General features: G+C 43.2%; 1 protein-coding gene across 1 annotated transcript in view; it reads left to right on the top strand.

Annotated features, from left to right (window-relative positions):
- The first annotated feature begins 291 nt into the window (after positions 1-291).
- Positions 292-19,105, top strand: part of LAMA5 (laminin subunit alpha 5) — a 256,947-nt gene continuing 238,133 nt past the window's right edge. Inside the window, exons 1-2 of the mRNA XM_063142632.1 lie at positions 292-600; positions 13,146-13,298. Of these exons, the coding sequence (XP_062998702.1) occupies positions 292-600; positions 13,146-13,298 (462 nt within the window). The remainder of the gene's footprint in view (positions 601-13,145; positions 13,299-19,105) is intronic.

Genomic DNA, 19,105 nt, shown 5'->3' with positions numbered 1-19,105 from the left:
GGCAGGCAGGAGCAGCTTGGGGGGCGCGATCCAGCCGCAGGTTGATGTCTCCCCCGCTGACTGGGCAGCCTTGCGCCTCGCCCGGGCTGAAACTTTCCCCTCGCCGCTTGGAGTCCTCCTTCTGCCCTTTGATCCTCAGCCATGAGTCCTCCGGGGACGCGCTAAACTAGCTGCCGGGGCCCATTGATTCCCCCTCCTTCCGCCCACCGACCCCGCCCGCTCCCCACCCCCCGGGTCCCCTCTTCGGTTCTTGGGACTCTTCGGATCCTTTGGCGAGAAGCGTCGGTGAAGATGGCGAGCGACGAGGGGGCTCCGCGGACGCCTTCCCGGCTGGCGGCGGCGCTGCTGCTGGCGGCGGCGGCGGTGGCGGCGCTCGTGCCCCCTGGCTCGGAGGGGCAGCCGGTCTCCTTCCACGCGGACGTGAACGGACACAGCTTGCACCCGCCTTACTTCAACCTGGCCGAAGGCACCAAGATCTCGGCCAGCGCGACCTGCGGCGAGGAAGAGCCCGGCGCCAAGACCCCCAGAGCGGTGGAGGATTTGTATTGCAAACTCGTGGGCGGGCCGGTCGCAGGCGGGGAGCCCAACCAGACCATCCAGGTATTTTTTCCTCGCAGGGGGCTCGAGAGGGGGTGAGGTGGGGGAAAGCCTGCCTTTCACTTCTACGGGGGAAACGCCTGCCTTTCACTTTTACACGGTCTTGTGTATCCTGTTTTGCCACGCGCTCGTGCAACGCGCAAAAGCGTGCGATGCGTTTGCGCCGTTGCTCGGTGCCGTGCAGCGGTTGCTAGGACCGAGTCTGCAATCCTATGCATTCTTTCCTGGGAATAACTGATTCCCCCACCTCCCCACACCCTTGATCGCAGTGAGGACTCACTTCCGAGTCCGTATGCATAGGACTGGGCTGCTAAAGGACGAAGGAGAAGGTGGGGGAGAATAGCTTGCCTTAGAAATGATCTCTCCAAACCTGAGATCAGATCTTTGTCCCCTTCTAGCAGTGTGGGCAAGAAGCCTTGAATTCTCCAACCCCTTTCCCGTCTTTTGTTAGACACCTCTCAACTTGCCCCCCCCTCCCCGCATTATCTCTAAGTTTACTTGCGGCTGGTAGATTGATTCTCAGCTAATAGGACAGATACACAAAAGCTCTTCTGAGGAAGTGTCTTGCGAATGTGTGTTTGTGCCTGTTTGCACACTCAGGCGAATGTTTGCTCTGGGCTTTATAAAGTAGGCATTTGATGGGACCATTGAATTTACCACACTTTTTTTTTAAGCAACTCCATTGAATGGCAGCGGCACCTTCCTCTTTTAAAGAGGGGTGCGGTTACACATCTCTGCCCACCCACCCCATGCATATTGGATGTACACAGATAAACCTCTTGTTAAGCTGGATATCTGAACTTGACTGCCAAATGGGAGGAAGAAAATCTGATCACACTAGAAATCAGAAATCTAGAGAAATGAAGAGAGCGATAAGATTTTCCTCAGACTTGGCAGGACAGAAAACCGGCTTTAGGAAGTGCTTACTGCTGTTAGACACAACACACTCAAATTTATCAGCAGTACTACATTCTGTGTTTCACCAAATATGCTTGACTGCAATGCACGCTTGTTGCTTCCAGGTCCTAAATAAAGGTCTATCCAGCCAGAGTTAAGCATTTTTGTGGTATTAAGACTCATTGGTTTTAGTGGGGAAAAGTTAACTTACCTGCTGTAATCTATGAAATTTATATTTACTTAACTTCGCTGGAGTGTAGTTAATAACACTTTTGATGGGCATATGAAAGAATCCCAATGGAGTATAATAGAAAAAAAAATCTGGGTTGGTAAAAATGAATTGACCACTTCCATACCGATAGATTATCATAGGGCTCATCTACACCAAGCAGATATTCCACTATGAAAGTGGTACGAAAGTGGTATATAAAATGTAGGAGCCACACTGCTGCTTTATAGTGGTATTGAAGTGCACTGACAACTGTTGGGGCCCATTGATACATACCATATACTGCTTTCATACCGCTATATCCTGCTTGGTGTGGTTCCTGCCTTTTATATACTGCTTTCATACCACTTTCATAGTGGAATATCCTGCTTGGTGTAGATGAGCCCATAGTATTCATGTACTGCTTTCCTACTTCATGTTCACCTCCTTACAGTGACACTGTAAAATAGCTCAGTGCTGTTATACCTGTATTACCTGTGGGAGCTGAGGCACACTGGTTTGGCTCAAGGAGTTCATGGATCAAACTACAAATATCCCAGTTCATTTTCTTAACCATTACATGGTGCCGCTTACGTGGATGCTCTGAAAACAGATCAGGATTTGCTCGGTACAAGAGTTGGATGGTTTAGGCAGCAGTCTAACAACTGACATTTAAAGAAAATAGTTACTTCATCTGTTAGAAGTAGCTGTCTATAACACGTGCATAAAGGAAATTCTTTGTGTCCGTTTCCAAAACTCCTAGGACAGCATTAAACAGGAAGTGTGCAGAAAGAATCCCTAAAAGAAGGGGATTTCTCCCACTTTGGGCATGTCTTCACCAGCCCTATATCCCAGGATCACCCCAGGATTGTTCCTGTGCATCCAAATGCCACACAGGGGATCCCAGGATCAGGCAGGGATGATCCCTCCATTTTCCTGGGATAACCCTTAGGTGTGGAAAGGGCCTTTGATAGCACAAGCATATTTGGCCTTATTCTTGGCTGATTCCCTTGTGTGATGTCCAGGAGAAGACGTCCATCGCCCCCCTGCAAACATCTCCTTCCACATATAGTGCAAGGTTTGGATTCATTATATCCCCAAACCATTTGGAAAGCTTCGCTATTGGTTGGTATAGAAATGCAATAAACAAAATTTCCAAACTTATGTACAAATGTACACTATTTTGGAGACAGACAACACAGTGATTGAATGATCCCAGCATTGTTGCTTGTAGCATATACACTAATGTTATTTGTCCGGGTTAAACAAGTTGGGTGGTTTTTTTTTGAAGTTCAGTAAATTCAATAGTAGGTTGAGTGTACACACCATGCTCAGCAATGTCTCTTGTCATACCATATTCAGCAGTTTAGAGGAAAAGTGTCTCAGTTTCCCAACCAAAGTGGAGTGTGCTGAATTTTGAGCATATAGGTGTGAAGAAGTCCTCAAATTGTTGGAAGGAATGTGGGTGGGAGAGAAGGGTGTGTTAAGGATAAACAATTATTACAGGCTTATGTTAAACTAAATGCAGCCTGCTTAAACTGGGACCTGACAGAGAAGCCGCAGGCACTCCAGGCCAAGAATTTCCTAGGAATGCGGATGGCAAAAGTGTACCGCTGTTCAAAGGGACTTGTGCTTGGCAAAGTGCTTAACAACCGTGGAGATCTGGGATGGAGACCAGTTGCAAGAGAGGATTTGTTAAGGGGTGGGGAGAGCGAGAGAGCGAGCAAGGGAGGTTTTATTTCCCTGTGTCCTGGGCCTGTTATAAATCCCGCGAGGGCAACCGGAGTAGTTGAGAAACAAATGGAATCTGAAACCAGCCCCCCTCCCCCTGTGAGAAGAAAGCCTAAGACAAACCTAAGCAGCAGGGACTACTGTGGTTTCTGCTGGGCTAGGAGAAATGATGAGATGCCAGTTCACTTGGAGTCCTTCCTCCGCGGAAGGTTAGGAAGGATTGTATTATACTCATCCATTCACAATCAAAGATGCTTGACACCCACAAATGAAAAGTTAACCATGGCAAAAAGCAGGTTAGGTTTTGTGTCTGTTGTTTTATGCTTAGATTTGGATGTAGGCTCACATATTCTGAATTGCCAGAGTTTTAGCTGCTTGGAATCTTCAGTTAACAATTAACTCACCCATGTGTTGTTTTGGAAATTTATGAAGAACATATTCTGTTGGTGAATGTTCGCTTGCTAAATAGTAAGATGCTGTTTAGGCTGCGATTATCTGAAAGCATGTTCACATGAACAGTTGCTTTGGTATAACGAGCAGTTCAAATCCTGTTTTGTTCTTGCTGAGGAGCAGTGTACAGATTACCTTTTAAAGGTATTCAGTGAAAAATGTAATAAGCAAGTATTTGTACACACCTGAATTGTACAGATACATTCTGCAGGGAGCTAGGAGTGGTTATGGCTTCTTGTTAACTGTATGCTTATTGGCAAACTCGGGTTTGTTGATGTGTAATGTGTAAAAGACCCAGAGAATTAAAGGCTGTACTTGGACATCAGGCTAAAACATAGCTTAGCATGACAGTAATGAGCCGCATGGAGCCTTGGGCTTCTGTTCTCCCCCTCCCCTTTCCACATTCAGATCTGCTGCAAGGAGGAGATTAGGAAACTTCCGTTTTAGGTTAAACCCAGTTTAGTTTATATCTGAACCCTAAACTAGGGTTAGTGTTAACTATGATTAGTGGAAACAAGCCAGCTTTGTAAAACTGGCTTGAAGTTGGTTTGTTTCCACTAACCATAGTTAAGGTTAACCAAAGACAACAGACAACATAGCAAGCTGAGGGTTTTGTCAAACTGAAGCAAAAGTTTCTGAACGGATCCTCATGACTAAGGACAAACGGGGAAGGAGACTGCGGCCATAGCTAGACGGGGCGATATCCCAGGGATCGTCCCAGGATCATCCCTGTGTGTTCACATGATGCACAGGGGATCTGTTTCCCCAGGATGATCCCTCCCTTTCCCCGGTTCTTGCCTGTGTGTGCTCATGCTACAATAAATTTGGTAATCTTTAAGGTGTAACACAAGACTTGTTTAGCTTTATTGACTGATGCATTAAAGGCTTCAGGTGTACCTTGATTGGTGGTTTTAGTGGCTTCCTTTCTGCTAGCTTTGGAGTCGTGATAACCTCTGTTGAGACAGCCCTCATCCATGAGTAAAACCTTGCACGATTGAGAATAAAATTCCACTTTGTGCTCTGGTGTTAGGCACTAAGCCTTTCCATTATGAGTGATGGTGGCACAGTGACAGGGTCCTGTTGGCTGCCCTATCCCGCACCCATTTTTTTGCTGAATTGTGATTTGAGGCAGATTGGTGCCAGATCTGAATACTTCAGTGGGATTCTATGAGATGAGTGTTGCTTATCGCCAGTGCTCTTCAGTAAAAGTAACGAGCAATATGTGGACAAAAGCAAGAAGCATTTGACATTGTCAGCAATTTTACAAACTCGGTGTTTGAAACTGAGGATGAAAAGCATTCTAGGTGCCTGAAAAGTTGATCCTGACTCCTTATTCAGATGACCTTGTTAGTGGCTGGCAAAGTGCAGCTCAAATTGTGTATGCAAGCGGGGAAGTATCAGATCTCACATAGATCTCACACACGCTCTGTGAACTGGCCCACATTCCAAGCATTATATTAGCACAATCATGGTTTCCAGAAGTATCAGCTAATACCTTTGAGGCTGATTTTTCAAAAGAGTTTCTGTCCCTGTTGTCTTAGTGTGTTGAATGTTTCTACGAGTCCATCCTTGGATGAAATGTGGGATCTGCTATGAGGTCAGAACCCCTGAAAATTGGTTTTCTTTGGGGATGGGGTGTGTGTATGTCTAAATAGGGGCTGATCATCCTTGAAAGGGTTGCTTTGGATGTCATCTTTGAAACTTGGGAAAGGCCATGCTTTTGCTAGCCTAATGCTTTAGAGCAGGGGTGGGCAACTTGAGACCCTCCAGATGTTTTGTCCTAAAACTCCCATCAGCTCTAGCCTGCATTGCCAATGGTGAAGAATGCTGGGAGTTGTAGGCCAAAACATCTGGAGGGCCAGAAGTTGCTCATTTCTCCTTTAGAGTAAAGACAGATAATCTGTTTCTTTTATTTCAATCCAAGGCCTTAGCTAGACCTAGCAGTCTAGCGGGACTGAGGGGTGAAGATCTCCCAATATTTTTATCGCGAGATCTCCCCCTCTGTTCACAAGCGGCGTGCGACGACCTCAGAGGGAGAGGCGTTGCACCTGCCATTTTGTTTTTCTTAAAGGGGAAGATGTGCACGAGCGCTCGTGCGCAAAAAGTAAGTTTTTTTTTTAAAAAAAAATATTTTCCCTGCTCACCCCACCCCACCCCTGAGGAGCTCTGCGCCCCGTGCGTGGGTCCGTGCGTGGCTCCTTGTGAGGAACCGCGAAGAACCGGGACAAACCGTGACGCCCAGCCACACATTCCGTGGTCTCGGGCTCAGCCTAGGACCATGGAAAAACCGGGCTTAAAGGGTAGGGCGAGATCCCGGGGCAAGGAAGGGATTATCCCTCCCTGATCCTGGGATCCTTGTGCATCATGTGAACGCACAGGGATGATCCCAGGGATCACTCCGGGATTTCGCCCCGTCTAGCTAAGGCCCAAGTTGAATATACCCAATAAGTAAATTAATCCAGTGTATCACTTTTTCTTTTGAACTGGTACAACCTGATACATGTGTACGTTAAAGGAGCGAAAGATAGCTAAAGAGAGATGATTACATTCATGTGTCTGACAGGCAACAATTGTTTAACAATGGTGCCACCATGTCATATTATCTGATTTATAGCCACTACTTAAAACCTGCTCAAAGGGCTTAAGTAAAGTATCTAGAGTCTCCTAACAACTCTTTCTGTCTCTCTTGTGAAGTCTGATTCATGTCCTTCCAAATGCAGCCTTGTCCCGTTTATGTGGCCTTTCTAGGATCCTACCAATTACTAACAATTAATGGCTTCATAGATTCATGCGTTGAATTGTGGTTGTGATTCCCCCTTCCTGTTCTTGTGTATAGCTTTGATACCAAAGCCTCTTTGATCTAAACCTTACTTTGTAGGCTGGCTTGCCTCTGCGCAATCTGAAAGCTTTAGTACAATCCTTTTGTGGTCGGCTTCTTCTTCCCATAGCGCAGCATCTAAAAGAAAAAAGGGAAGCAAAAGGAGAGAAGCTGGTATTTGCAAAGGTCACAGTTCTTAGTTCATTGTCTTTAGGGATTTCAACACTCCTTAGTGACTAAATCAGTGATGGAGGTGTGTAGCCAAGGGGGTGGAGGATGTTCAGTTTCAACAGCAATAATAATGATGAACTCTTGAGTCTATGTTTCTAGAATTCTTCATGTTTTGCCAATTGCACTTGCCCTAACCCTTTCACCTGCTCGATCTCATATATCATTCCCCAACAAAACACAGCTTTAGTCCGGAAGACTTTAGTCTCTACCTAAGAGAACAGGCAGTTAAAACAGCAGCTTTCATAGGAGTGTCAAAATAGCAAGGGATCAGTGAGTTTCATATCGATCGTAGCTGCTGCAACGTTTTCCTTTTCCCCCATCTTCAGACCAGTGAGTTTGGTTAAAGCAGTGGTTTCCAATTAGCTAAGTACTGCGGACCCCTTGTTTTTCAAATGCCAAGCCATGGCCCCCCTACTTTTGAAAAAATTGTTATCTCTATGGTAGTTACTTGTGCGAAGCAATTTTTGGGAGAAAATAAGGGGTAGCCCCTAATAAGCAAAGGATTTTAGGTATACTAAAAACAGTCCATAAAATCTGTGATATTTGTGATATTATCACGCAAAAATAACAATGCTTTAGTTAGGAATATAAAGACAAATTTAATTTTACTAATGTCTAGTTTACAATTGAACAAATTATGACATGTCTAGCAGCTACTAAACGTAAATGTGATGGGAGAAATCATCCCTCTTTTTGTCCTGAACAGTCCCTTCCACATCCGGTTCAATATTTCCTACTTTTAATCACAAATCTGGATCAATATCAAGCCGATTTCTATGCTTGTTCTTCATATAACAAAACGTCAAAAATGCTTGTTCACAAAGATATGTGGAACAAAAGGGAACTCGATGTTTCAAAGCTTTTTCACCTAACTTCTTATAATCAGGAAAAACCTTCACCCAGAATTGGTCCAGTCTTTATTCTTTGAAAAATGATTTCAATGAACCATCACAAGTCACGTCAACAAGTGCATCTTGCTCTTCCGCAGATAGAGTTGTTAGTTGTACATCACCACATTCAAAAGGATTCCTTATCCATGAGTTTTCAAGATTAGGTGCAGGGAAGTAATCTCTGAAGCTAGTCGCAGGTGCTCAGTGATGTTATATTTTACTTCTGGTAGGAATTCGTTGTCAGTGGACTCCAGAAATGAATGGTGAATATGTGGATGGTGCCACGGACCCCCTGGGTGGGTTACGTGGACCCCCTGGGGTCTGCAAACCACCAATTGGGAACCACTGAGTTAAAGCATTCAGTTCTTATGTAGATCATTTTAAGATCACTAGACACTGAAGCTCTTTATGACCATTAATCTTGCAACATCCATTTCTTAAACTTAGTAAATAGAAATTTGAGATCAGGTTTTAAAAAAAGCTTCTTCTTTTTTACTGGCATTTTGTAACTCACTGAATATTTACTTTTTTCTTGTACTTCTGTTATGATTCTATCGAAATCCAAATTGTAAGCCATATTTTTATGGGGATACTGCATTACATTATGGTCTCAAGATGCAGCATATGCTCTTTACCACTTTCTCATCACCCACAGAAGGTGAGGAAGTGTGTTTGTATGTTTTGGTTTGCATGATCACTGCAGCCCACCATGGCTATTGTGAGTATTCAAGCCGTGGTGAATGGTTGCTTTATGAACCTGGTACAGGGTGGGTTGTTGCCGTGGTTAACATACCACTCACAAATAGCCCATGGGTTGTGGATGGTTTGTTAACCACAGCAACAACCCACCCTTGCTGGGTTCACATCTCACGATGAGCCATAGGTTGAATATTCACAATCACTGCTGGCACATACTGCAACCCACTGTGGCTACGGTGATTGTGCGAATGAGGCCTATGTGTGAGGGCTAGCTAAGAACATAAGAGCCATGCTGGATGACACCAGGGGTCCATCTAGTCCAGCATCTAGTCTGTATGTCATTCAGGGGAAGACTGAGTGCACTATCCGTCAAAAGTAAACACTTCCAAATTATTTATTTATATAATCCGCTTATATACAAAGTTGATTTTAATGTATTATTATTGTTATTATTTATTACATTTCTATATCGCCCCACAGCTGAAGTTCTCTGAGCGGTTTACGAAGATTAAAACATTAAAAGACAATATATAAAATTTAAAAGCCATTTACATAAAACACACAGACATTATACATGGGAGACAACATATAACTAAACACAACTTTGAACAATCAGCCATAACCAAAGACAGATCCAGGCCTAATTAAAAACTTATCAAGGGCTGCCAAATGCCTGAGAGAAGAGACACTGTAAGTCTTAATGCCGAAAAGAGAACAATGCTAGCACCAGGTGGGCCTCATTGGGGAGATCATTCGACAGATTGGGGCCCATCACTAAGAAGGCCCTCTTATTGTTGCCACCTTCCTAGCTTCCCTTGAAGGAGACACCTGGAGAAAGACCTCAGACGTTGAGTATAGAGTATGGGTAGGTTCATGTTTGGAAGAGATGTTCTATCATGTATTGCAGTCTGAAGCTGTGTGAGCTTTATAGCTTAAAACCAGTGCCTTGAATCGAGCTCAGAAGCGTATAGGCAGCCAGTACAACCGGGCCAGAGTCAATCTTTTATGTTTGGACCTTTTAGTCCCTTCTGGCCACCGCATTTTACACAAGCTGCAGTTTCTAAATCATCTTCAAAGGGAGCTCCACGTAGAGCACATTGCAGTAATCTAACATGGAGGTCTAGGAAAAATGCAGTTTGATATGGTCAAAACTGTAACAGAAGCAACTGATAGGAGAGTTAAGCAGAATTCTGACAGAAGCCATAAGGAGTTAGCATACATTGATTACTTTTGAGACTCACACAGGTTTAACTCTGATTGGAAGGTTTCCAAAAGCTTCTCACATTGACAGATACATTCCCACTATTGCATGCTGATCATGCCAAAAGTTAGCTGCGATCAGCCCAGTTGACACCCAGCTAGTGTCTGGGATGCTGGCTTGCCATTATGGTAGCAAGCTGATCACCCGTAGAAGCAGTGTGGGGACTGGAGAAAACAGGCATTTGGAAGTGCACAAGCATTGAAACACTTTGTGTATTCAGAGTGCAATAGTAGCAGTATACTGTACAGTTCGGCATGGGGGATTTCCAGTGTTGATTTTAATTGGAGTTTCCAGACAACCTCGCTTACTGACGTTGGAGTCAATCATGTTTATTCTCTACTGTCTCATTGCCACTATCATTAGCAGCATGGTGCATCCTTTCTAAGGGATGCATGTCCTTCTAGAGCTTGTTTCACTATTTCAGAATGCCTTTGTCCTAGTCCATGATGTGTTTATAAAACAGAGCTGTGAGGCCAGTAGCTTTTGTGGAGAAGAATATATTAAGGCAAGAAATGCTAGAATTTTGTCCACCAGTGTCCTTGGTCTACCCTACTTCCTCGCAAGGTTTATATTACAATTTGCAAAGACTGCAACAATCCCTTTGATTTAAATGGGAGAAAGGATTAGATTTGTAATTCCTTGAGAGGAAGCTCCCCCATTCAAACCTGATCCAGTTATCTCAGTTTGTTCTGATAGCAAAGGTATTAAATTCCTTAATCCTTTTTGTAACTTCCTCGTCTTCCCTTACCATTTCAATGGTTCTTTCAGGTCTCCTTCCTGGAAACCCCCCCCCCCCCTCTTATAGTCATATATCCTACTGTTGTACTTTTTGCAATTTGTTTAAATCTACAAGATTGACTGATTTGTTTCCTTGGGGCTTTTATAAACAAGATTTATTTATTTATGTATTTATCTGTCTGTAAGATTGTTCAGCTTTGCCATGCCACCAACCACCATGCCTTAAAATGCCCTAGCATGTATTTATTTCCTTGTTGGGAGATATCATGTAGAATGTATATTTTCTCATATGGGAGAGAAGTGTATTCTCAACAGTAATAAGCAAGAGCAAGAATTAACTTCTGCTCATCTGCAGGGCTGCTCATTTTCCCAAGGAAAATAGACACTGTTGCTTTTCATACGCTATCATATTTAAATAGATGGATGCTATTTAAATTGCTCTTTGCCTATCATTTAGGTTGTGTGGAAGAGAGAAAAATGCCCCCAATATAAATTCAATTTGTAGGGATATCCATGTTGATTTGGGATCCCATTTTATATAACCCAGTGATACCATGGAAACTACTTATTCTTTATGACTCTGTGATGACTGTGGCTTTCATATGCTGCAAAAGAATTAATGAGTCTGTTTTGCTCTGACCAATATTGGAAGGTACACGGGCATTTGATCTTATTAAAACAGTAGGCAGCAACGTTCACACGCTAGAGCTCATCTTTACCTATTCAGATTGAGATTTGTCATAATATCAGTGAAGGCATCAGGTATGACATAAGTTCATCACCATTGACATAACGTCTAAGCTTTGAGCCCAGAAGGACCCCAATATCGTATTTCACACATTGGTGTGTGAAGATGTTTTCAGACCCACCCCCCAAAATTGGGAACGTTTACCCTCCACTTTAGGTTTTTTTTATGGTAATAACTATGGGATCTAGTTAAGTGATGGGTAGTGGTGGGCTTCTCTGCATAGGAAAGCGGTTGGCACTAGATTTCATCTCGCTCAAGAACATAAAAAGAAGCCCCCTGGATCACAGCAAAGGCCTATCTAATCCAGCACCATGCTTCCCACAGTGGCCAATCAGATGCCTCTTAGAAGCCCACAAGCAGGGCACAAGGGCATTAGCAACTCTACCAGCACCTGTTATTCACAGGTAGACTTCCTCTGATCATGGAGATTCCATATAACCATCATGACTGACAGGCCTCTTCTCCATCTCTGCCCCACTTCTCACAATTTGACAGCTGTCATATAGCGTGAGGCCTTTTCCAGGAAAAAGCAAGGTAGGGAACTAGAGAAAACATGTAAGTGGGTGCTTTGCATTGTTTTTGGTAGTGATAGCAACCAGGTAGACATCACACATTCATTGGTGGCAGCAGCCCATTCACTGTTAACCACTGACATAGATATTGTCAGAGAAAGAGTAGGTTCTGGGCTTCATGTTATCCTGGAATGCAGTTGCTTTTCTCTTTTTTTAAACAACCCTTGTGCGGCATCTTATCACACAGACAGAAAATAGCCATTCTAACCAGTTCCAGCCCTTCTTTGTACATCTCTGACATACTTCTGTCTTTAGTCAAGTTAATTAGAAGGTGGGCTTGTTCGGGACATTGAACATCGCATATTTGCTTGCACACGTCTTTGTCCTGTAAGGCTGGGAAGAACGGATTCAGGGGATTCTCTGTTTCCTTTCTGCTAGGAATCTAGTCTGGTTCACCTAAATGTGTGCAGATGTTGATGTCAGTATTGCTTTCTTTGGTGATTTTCTTTTTGAACAATTTCCAGGGAGGTAGCTGCGTTAGTCTGTTGCAGACAACAAAGACTAACAAAGAATCTTGTGTTCCCTTAAAGACTAACGAATTTAATTATTCTGGCATAAGCTTTCATGTAAACCGTCCACTTCCTCAGATGCATTAAGTGCTAATCTCAAATTGATAGATTTATGTACACATGCTGGAGGGGGATGCAGAAGACCTGTGTGGTCAGAGGGAATTGAAATTCAAAAAGTACAGACAGTGATAATTATCTCAGCAATTGCCATTCACAAAATATTTGTTGGATGATATCATTGCAATGGTAAGCAGATAAGCAGAGGCAGTATTATTAAAAACCAAACAAATGTTTGCACGTTTTCAGACCGCAAGAAACACAGATGTTTCTCTTGATGAATTGTACTTCAACGATTTTTGTGTTGGTATTTGGATTTGAAAATGTTTGTTCGAGCTTGGTCACCTTAATGTCGTTGACAGAGTGTTCTGGGAGATTGAAATGTTTCCCTACAGCAGGGGTAGAAAGTCAAGCGTGGTTCAGGATAGGGATGGACTCCATTTTTTCTTGCATAGCTCTGCCCATTTCAGCTTCCCTCCATTTTCCGCCCACTCCTCTCTCTCTGTGCTACCATTCCACCTGCATGAAACTGGGCTGAGGGCCACAGGTTGTACACCCCTGGTTAGGAGAGTCCCCTCAGTACATCAGGACTGGATCCTATGCTTGGAGAAATGAATGTAATCCGTGTTAGTGATCATGGGTGTGGAATGAGGATATGGGTCCATATTTCTCATGAATAAAAGGGGTATGGTCTTGTCTATGGCCTGTAACTTTTTCTGTTTGTGCTTTTTCATCCCAGGGGCAGTACTGTGACATCTGTTCATCTGCAAACAGCAACAAAGCCCATCCCATTACCAATGCTATTGACGGCACGGAACGCTGGTGGCAGAGCCCACCCCTTTCTCGTAGGCTGGAATTCAACGAGGTCAACGTCACCTTGGATCTTGGACAGGTAACTGCAGGGGAAAAAAGGGCTTCAGGCTCATACTCCTTGATCAAGGGACTCTTTCAGTTTTAGAAAGGTGTGGAGAGACAATAAACTAAACAAGGCTTTAGGGAACTATTCATAAATGACTATCCTACATATATTTCATGTATTTAATTGGCATACATCAGTGTTAATGGGTGGCAAATTACCCTTTAGGATGGTTGATATGATCTTGAAGAGTGGAAGACACAAAGTCAATATTGGCCCAGCTTTTGTGGGTGAGGTTGTAGGGACATTTGAGCTTTCGGGATCTTTTCTACAGTCAGAGTGAAGAATCTGAAAGGTGACACTCCACTTCAATACAAAAGAAAGCAAATAACTGCAGTTTGAGTAGTCACTTCAGGGATTTTAAAAAGAGTTGCTGATATCCTGTTGTTGAATGTTAGCTCAATCCTTTTGGGATCAGAGTTCATGATGGCTTGTCAAGACCAAGTGTAATAATACTAAGGTGCAAAGTATCTGGTGTGCAGGAACCTTTCTTCTCTTTTGATAAGCTGTATTGGGTCACTGTGCATAACTTGAGAAGCAGCAGTTTGTTCAGACCTTTTGTATGATATAGATTAAAAATGTTTTATATTTTTAAAGAAGTGTGCTTTATTTCTGAAGTACAATATATGATGGGTAAGCTGGGGAGAAATTACCAAGGAAATGCAGTTAAAATGACTACATATATCAATAAACTATACCAGATTAATCAGAGAGCTTATTCAGTATACTCCCTGGATTTAGAGAAAGCGTGTTCGTTTTCTAAGAACTGTGCTTGTATAAAACTACAAACCAACAAAAATAAAATAAAGCATAAAGTAGCTGGATTGGTCCATGAGAAATAAATCCAAAATCCACGGTTGCACAATACATTTATTAGGACCAACCAAAACCCCACAAAATGTGCAAGCTTTTGAGTTCTCCAGAACTCTTCATCAGGCTAGATGGTAGAAAAAGCCGTGGGTAGGGATTGAGATGGGGAAAAGGCTGTTTTCCTGGTTTTCCCCCCCATAGGACTGTTTTTGTTTTGTTTTTCAAAAAGTTGGAAAAATAGAACAGCTTCGGATTCTGAAATAGTTTTATTTTAGAATTTTAGAGAAATTATTTTTGTATTCTTACCCAGTCTTTACTCACCCTAAAATGATTTCTAAAAACTATGTAATAAGAACACTTTTGTAGAAAGACTAGAGATGTAAATTGTCTGGAAATAATGAAGTCATAGGGGGAATGAATCATAGAATCATAGAATAGCAGAGTTGGAAGGGGCCTACAAGGCCATCGAGTCCAACCCCCTGCTCAATGCAGGAATCCACCCTAAAGCATCCCTGACAGATGGTTGTCCAGCTGCCTCTTGAAGGCCTCTAGTGTGGGAGAGCCCACAACCTCCCTAAGTAACTGATTCCATTGTCGTACTGCTCTAACAGTCAGGAAGTTTTTCCTGATGTCCAGCTGGAATCTGGCTTCCTTTAATTTGAGCCCATTATTCCGTGTCCTGCACTCTGGGAGGATCGAGAAGAGATCCTGGCCCTCCTCTGTGTGACAACCTTTTAAGTACTTGAAGAGTATTATCATGTCTCCCCTCAATCTTCTCTTCTCCAGGCTAAACATGCCCAGTTCTTTCAGTCTCTCTTCATAGGGCTTTGTTTCCAGACCCCTGATCATCCTGGTTGCCTTTTGACTACCTTCTGTTTCACTGCTACATGACTTTAAAGAAATAAGACATACATTGAGCAAGCTGTACCTTTTATAGATAGAAATGTTATCAATGTATATGAAAATACCACTCCCTTACTGTCTGGTTTGCCTGTAAAGTCTATAATGAAATTTCAACACAATAAAACACATATTAAAACAACTCTGAACATGTTAGTATAGCTTTTTTTTTATGCTGGCAGAGTGAATGCACTGTAATGATGCTAATTTAGCAGCTTTTGCTGCCTGCTCTATCTGAGGCTCTTATTATGGCTGTTTGTTAAATTTTAGCCTAGGGGAGAGAATTCCAAGAAAGGCAGTATTTCTCACCAGCAGACAACAAGTAAAGTAATGTTGCAAATTATGCATAATGAATCTGTTATTTTATGCTGATTACCACAACACTAAGTGGCTTTGGGCTAGGTGTTTTGGCGATCCTTTTCTGTCGGAAATCTCCCCAAAGGGATCGTGCTTTCTTTTTGGGAACCAGTAAGAAAAATAATCCCCCCTGTCTGATGCAATTCTGTGATCAAGGACGATGGGCATCTGACTCCAATCAGGGACGTGGCCTGTTTGGGGACCACGTCTGCATGTCAAAGCAGGCAGTTTCATTTTGAAACTCTCTAGTTAAATATTTAAACAGAGCTCCAGTACAAGAGGGGATGTGGGCAGAAATCTTGAATGGGGGGCCTGGGGAGAGGGGCAGATTGCCTCTCCTTGGAGAGAGCTTTTCCATTGCTGAAAGGTCTGACAGTAACTTATGCGGTAGCCTTTCCTTTCAAGCGCATACTGAATCTGACAGGAGGGGAAGATGCTGGCAAGAACTGGCTCCCAGTTGCTTGCTGAATAGAACAGGCTGAGGAGGGAGTCTGTGCTGTAAACACTTTCCTCTCTGGTATTCATTGTGTTGGGCATTCAGCTCAGGGGTGCGATTTTGATGATGTAGCATTTAAAGGGCGTTACTGTCTCAGCAGGTTCTCACTGTGCCATCTTGGCTTCTGAAAGGATCCGGTACAGTTCCCTTTAAAATGCTACATGCAAAGACACACATGTGAAATTGTTTTTCAAGCAGCTTGGGCTATGAATGTGCCCTTGGAAACTCCTTATTTGTGCATCCTTATGTTCTTTTTCTCTTGTGGAATTGGCATGCTAGAATTCTATTTGGTTTTGTGAGCTTTTGTTCAGACAACACGCTAAACCACGCTGCTTAACCACAAAATGGTTAACGGAATGCATTAAGGTCAATGCATTCCCTTAACTATTTTGTGGTTAAGCAGCGTGGTTTAGCGTGTTGTCTGAATGGAGCCACACTAAACCATGCTGCTTAACCCCAAAATGGTTAATGGAATGCATTAACCTTGATGCATTCCCTTAACTATTTTGTGGTTAAGCAGCGTGGTTTAGCGTGTTGTCTGAACGGGGCCAATAAGTTATGCAATGTAAACTGGATTTCAAGGGTTTGAGCGGAAAGCAAGATTTGTTTTATTGCCCACAAGAACTGCACAGCAAAAGGTAGCTCTCTGGAAAAGTTTGGCTGCCTCTGAATGCTACTTCTGTCATGTAGTGCTTTGGGAATAATTTGTTTTGTTTATTTTTTCCTATGAACATAAAGTATGTGGAAAGGTGGGAAGGCCTTGCAGGATTTCTCCCTTTGGGTCAAGCTTGCCCAGTGGAAAGGAATTACTTTCGCAATTTAAAGGAATTAGTTGGGATTCGGGAATATGAGGCCTTATGTGAAAACTGTGACTAAGGGGAAAACATTTCCACTGTGACCTAATGATTCCTAGCTTGATTGGTGATTCTGAAGCATACTTCCTATGGAGCTACGACTGGACCCTACTCTGTCTGCATTCAGGAACGGGGTCCAGACACATCTTTTTAATTTGGCTTTTAAAATTGGTTTTTAAGGTTGCTTTTAACATTTTACTATATTTTTATTTGTTTCTGGTTTGTGTTTTCTGAATTTATTATTAACTATCTTGATTGGGTTTTCCAGAAAGGCAGTATAGAAATGTTTTAAATAAATAAATTAGTAGTTGCGATCAAAGTAATTGCTGATGGGCTTGCCACTGTGATATCACCACTCGTACTTTGGGCAAATCTCTTCATTGGCTTCCAATTCACTTCAGAATCCAATATAAACTTCTCCTGTTGACCTACAAAGCTTTTCACGGTCTAGCTCCTTCCTATCTTTCCTCTCTCATCTCACACTATTGCCCCGCTCGTGCTCTTTGCTCCTCTGATGCCATGTTTCTCACCTGCCCAAGGGCCTCTACTTCCCTTGCTGGGCTTCGTCCATTTTCTTCTGCTGCCCCTTACGCCTGGAACGCTCTTCCAGAACATTTGAGAACTACAAGTTCAATCGCAGCTTTTAAAGCTCAGCTAAAAACTTTTCTTTTTCCTAAAGCTTTTAAAACTTGATGTTGTTCTCACTTTTATACTGCCTGTTTGGTGCATTCTCTTCCCCTCCTTATTGTTTTATTATGACTTTATTAGAATGTAAGCCTATGCGGCAGGGTCCTGCTATTTATTGTTTTACTCTGTACAGCACCATGTACATTGATGGTGCTATATAAATAAATAAATAATAATAATAATAATAATAATAATAATAATAATAATACATAGAGGTGTGCCATTGAATTGGATGATGATAATGTGGCCGGGGGAACCAGATGAGGTTGCCCGTTGTTGTTGTAAATGTTCTACTTTAATTTTGCAGTTTCTTGCTTGCTGCAGAATATTTCAGTTAGTAAAGTTAAGACGATGGTGATGAGGATGATTTCTTTCTGTAGCAATTTTCAGCGCACTGAGTGCTTGGCAACTCTTGCCTCATTCACTCTCACAACAACCCTGTGAATGAGACTGCTATTATTCCCATTTTAAAAACTGTCCTTTCATTCATGCCCTTTCGTCTTGCCTGCCTATCTGTCTTGAGTAGCGTTAAAACCACAAATAAAGAAGCCAGGAGGAGTATTGAAATCCTCAGCCAGTGAATGACAACTTTAAAAACACAAAAGGGAGGGAAAAATAAAAAAACTGAGATGGCAGGCCACCCAGCTTGAGTAATTAATATAATAGACTCACATCATGTAGCGAATGCCCATGGTGGTTTAAAGTTTGCAGTTCTCCGGGAAGGGAGGTCAAGAAGGCCCTTTCGTAAAATAGGAAGGGACACTGATTTGATTAACTGTTGGGATGGGGCAGAATGTAATTGCTCCAGCTCAGCTGCAGCCCTCTTGGTATCATGAGCAAAAGCATAGCCCTGACTTCAGAATTGTTGATGCTGAAAGAGCAATAGGGAATGTCCTACCACATTATTAGAAAAACACAGAGCTCCGGGCACTCGCGGATTTCCGCGGGTCCCTCTCACGATGTTGTCTGCCTCCCACCCCTTCTAGCCTTCGTCGCACTATAAAAAAGCCCACCCCAGTAATTCCCCAGTAATTCCAACTTATTTTTAAAGATGGAAGTTGCCGCTGTCTCCTGCTGTGTTCGGGAGAAGCAGTGGGATCAAAACGGCCCACTGAATGGGCCACGTGCATGTTTGCCATGGAAAGCAAACACGATTTTCCCTTGTGTGATGATGCTCACAATAGCCTGGCAACTTGGAACAATACACATCGTATGAACACTGGTTGTAAAGCAAACAAATTGATTAGGAAATAATAAATGGAGTATACAGATGCAGAAGATGTATTCCCAAGAGAACAATATGTCATTTAAGCCTACATTGACTTTTAACATCACTCTGTTTATAGGGCAAGTGGGGTTTGTCATCTATGTTAGTGATCCTGAGGGTGGAATTAGGAGATACTACAAGATTTGTAGGCATCAGGGAATTGTGACACTCAGGCCGTTGCTAGACGAGGGCTTAGCCCGGTGTGAGGCCCGGGCTCCCTGCTGTGCATGCAGACGACGCACAGGGGATCCCGGGGTCAGGCCGGGCTAAGTCCTCCCTTGACCCGGGATAACCGGATCCGCTTATGGCCCGGCTTTTCCGCAGCCCCGGGCTAAGGCTTCCATGGCTTTTCCCAGCTGCTCGCTTACTCGCAAGTAGCGGGGGGAAGCCGCGCAATGGGCACAGCATTCCA

Source organism: Elgaria multicarinata, chromosome 1 (assembly GCF_023053635.1).
Source record: "Elgaria multicarinata webbii isolate HBS135686 ecotype San Diego chromosome 1, rElgMul1.1.pri, whole genome shotgun sequence".
In the NCBI taxonomy this organism is placed as follows: domain Eukaryota; kingdom Metazoa; phylum Chordata; class Lepidosauria; order Squamata; family Anguidae; genus Elgaria; species Elgaria multicarinata.
The sequence above is the reverse complement of the archived record's forward strand: the minus strand, read 5'-3'. Positions and strand labels throughout refer to the sequence as shown.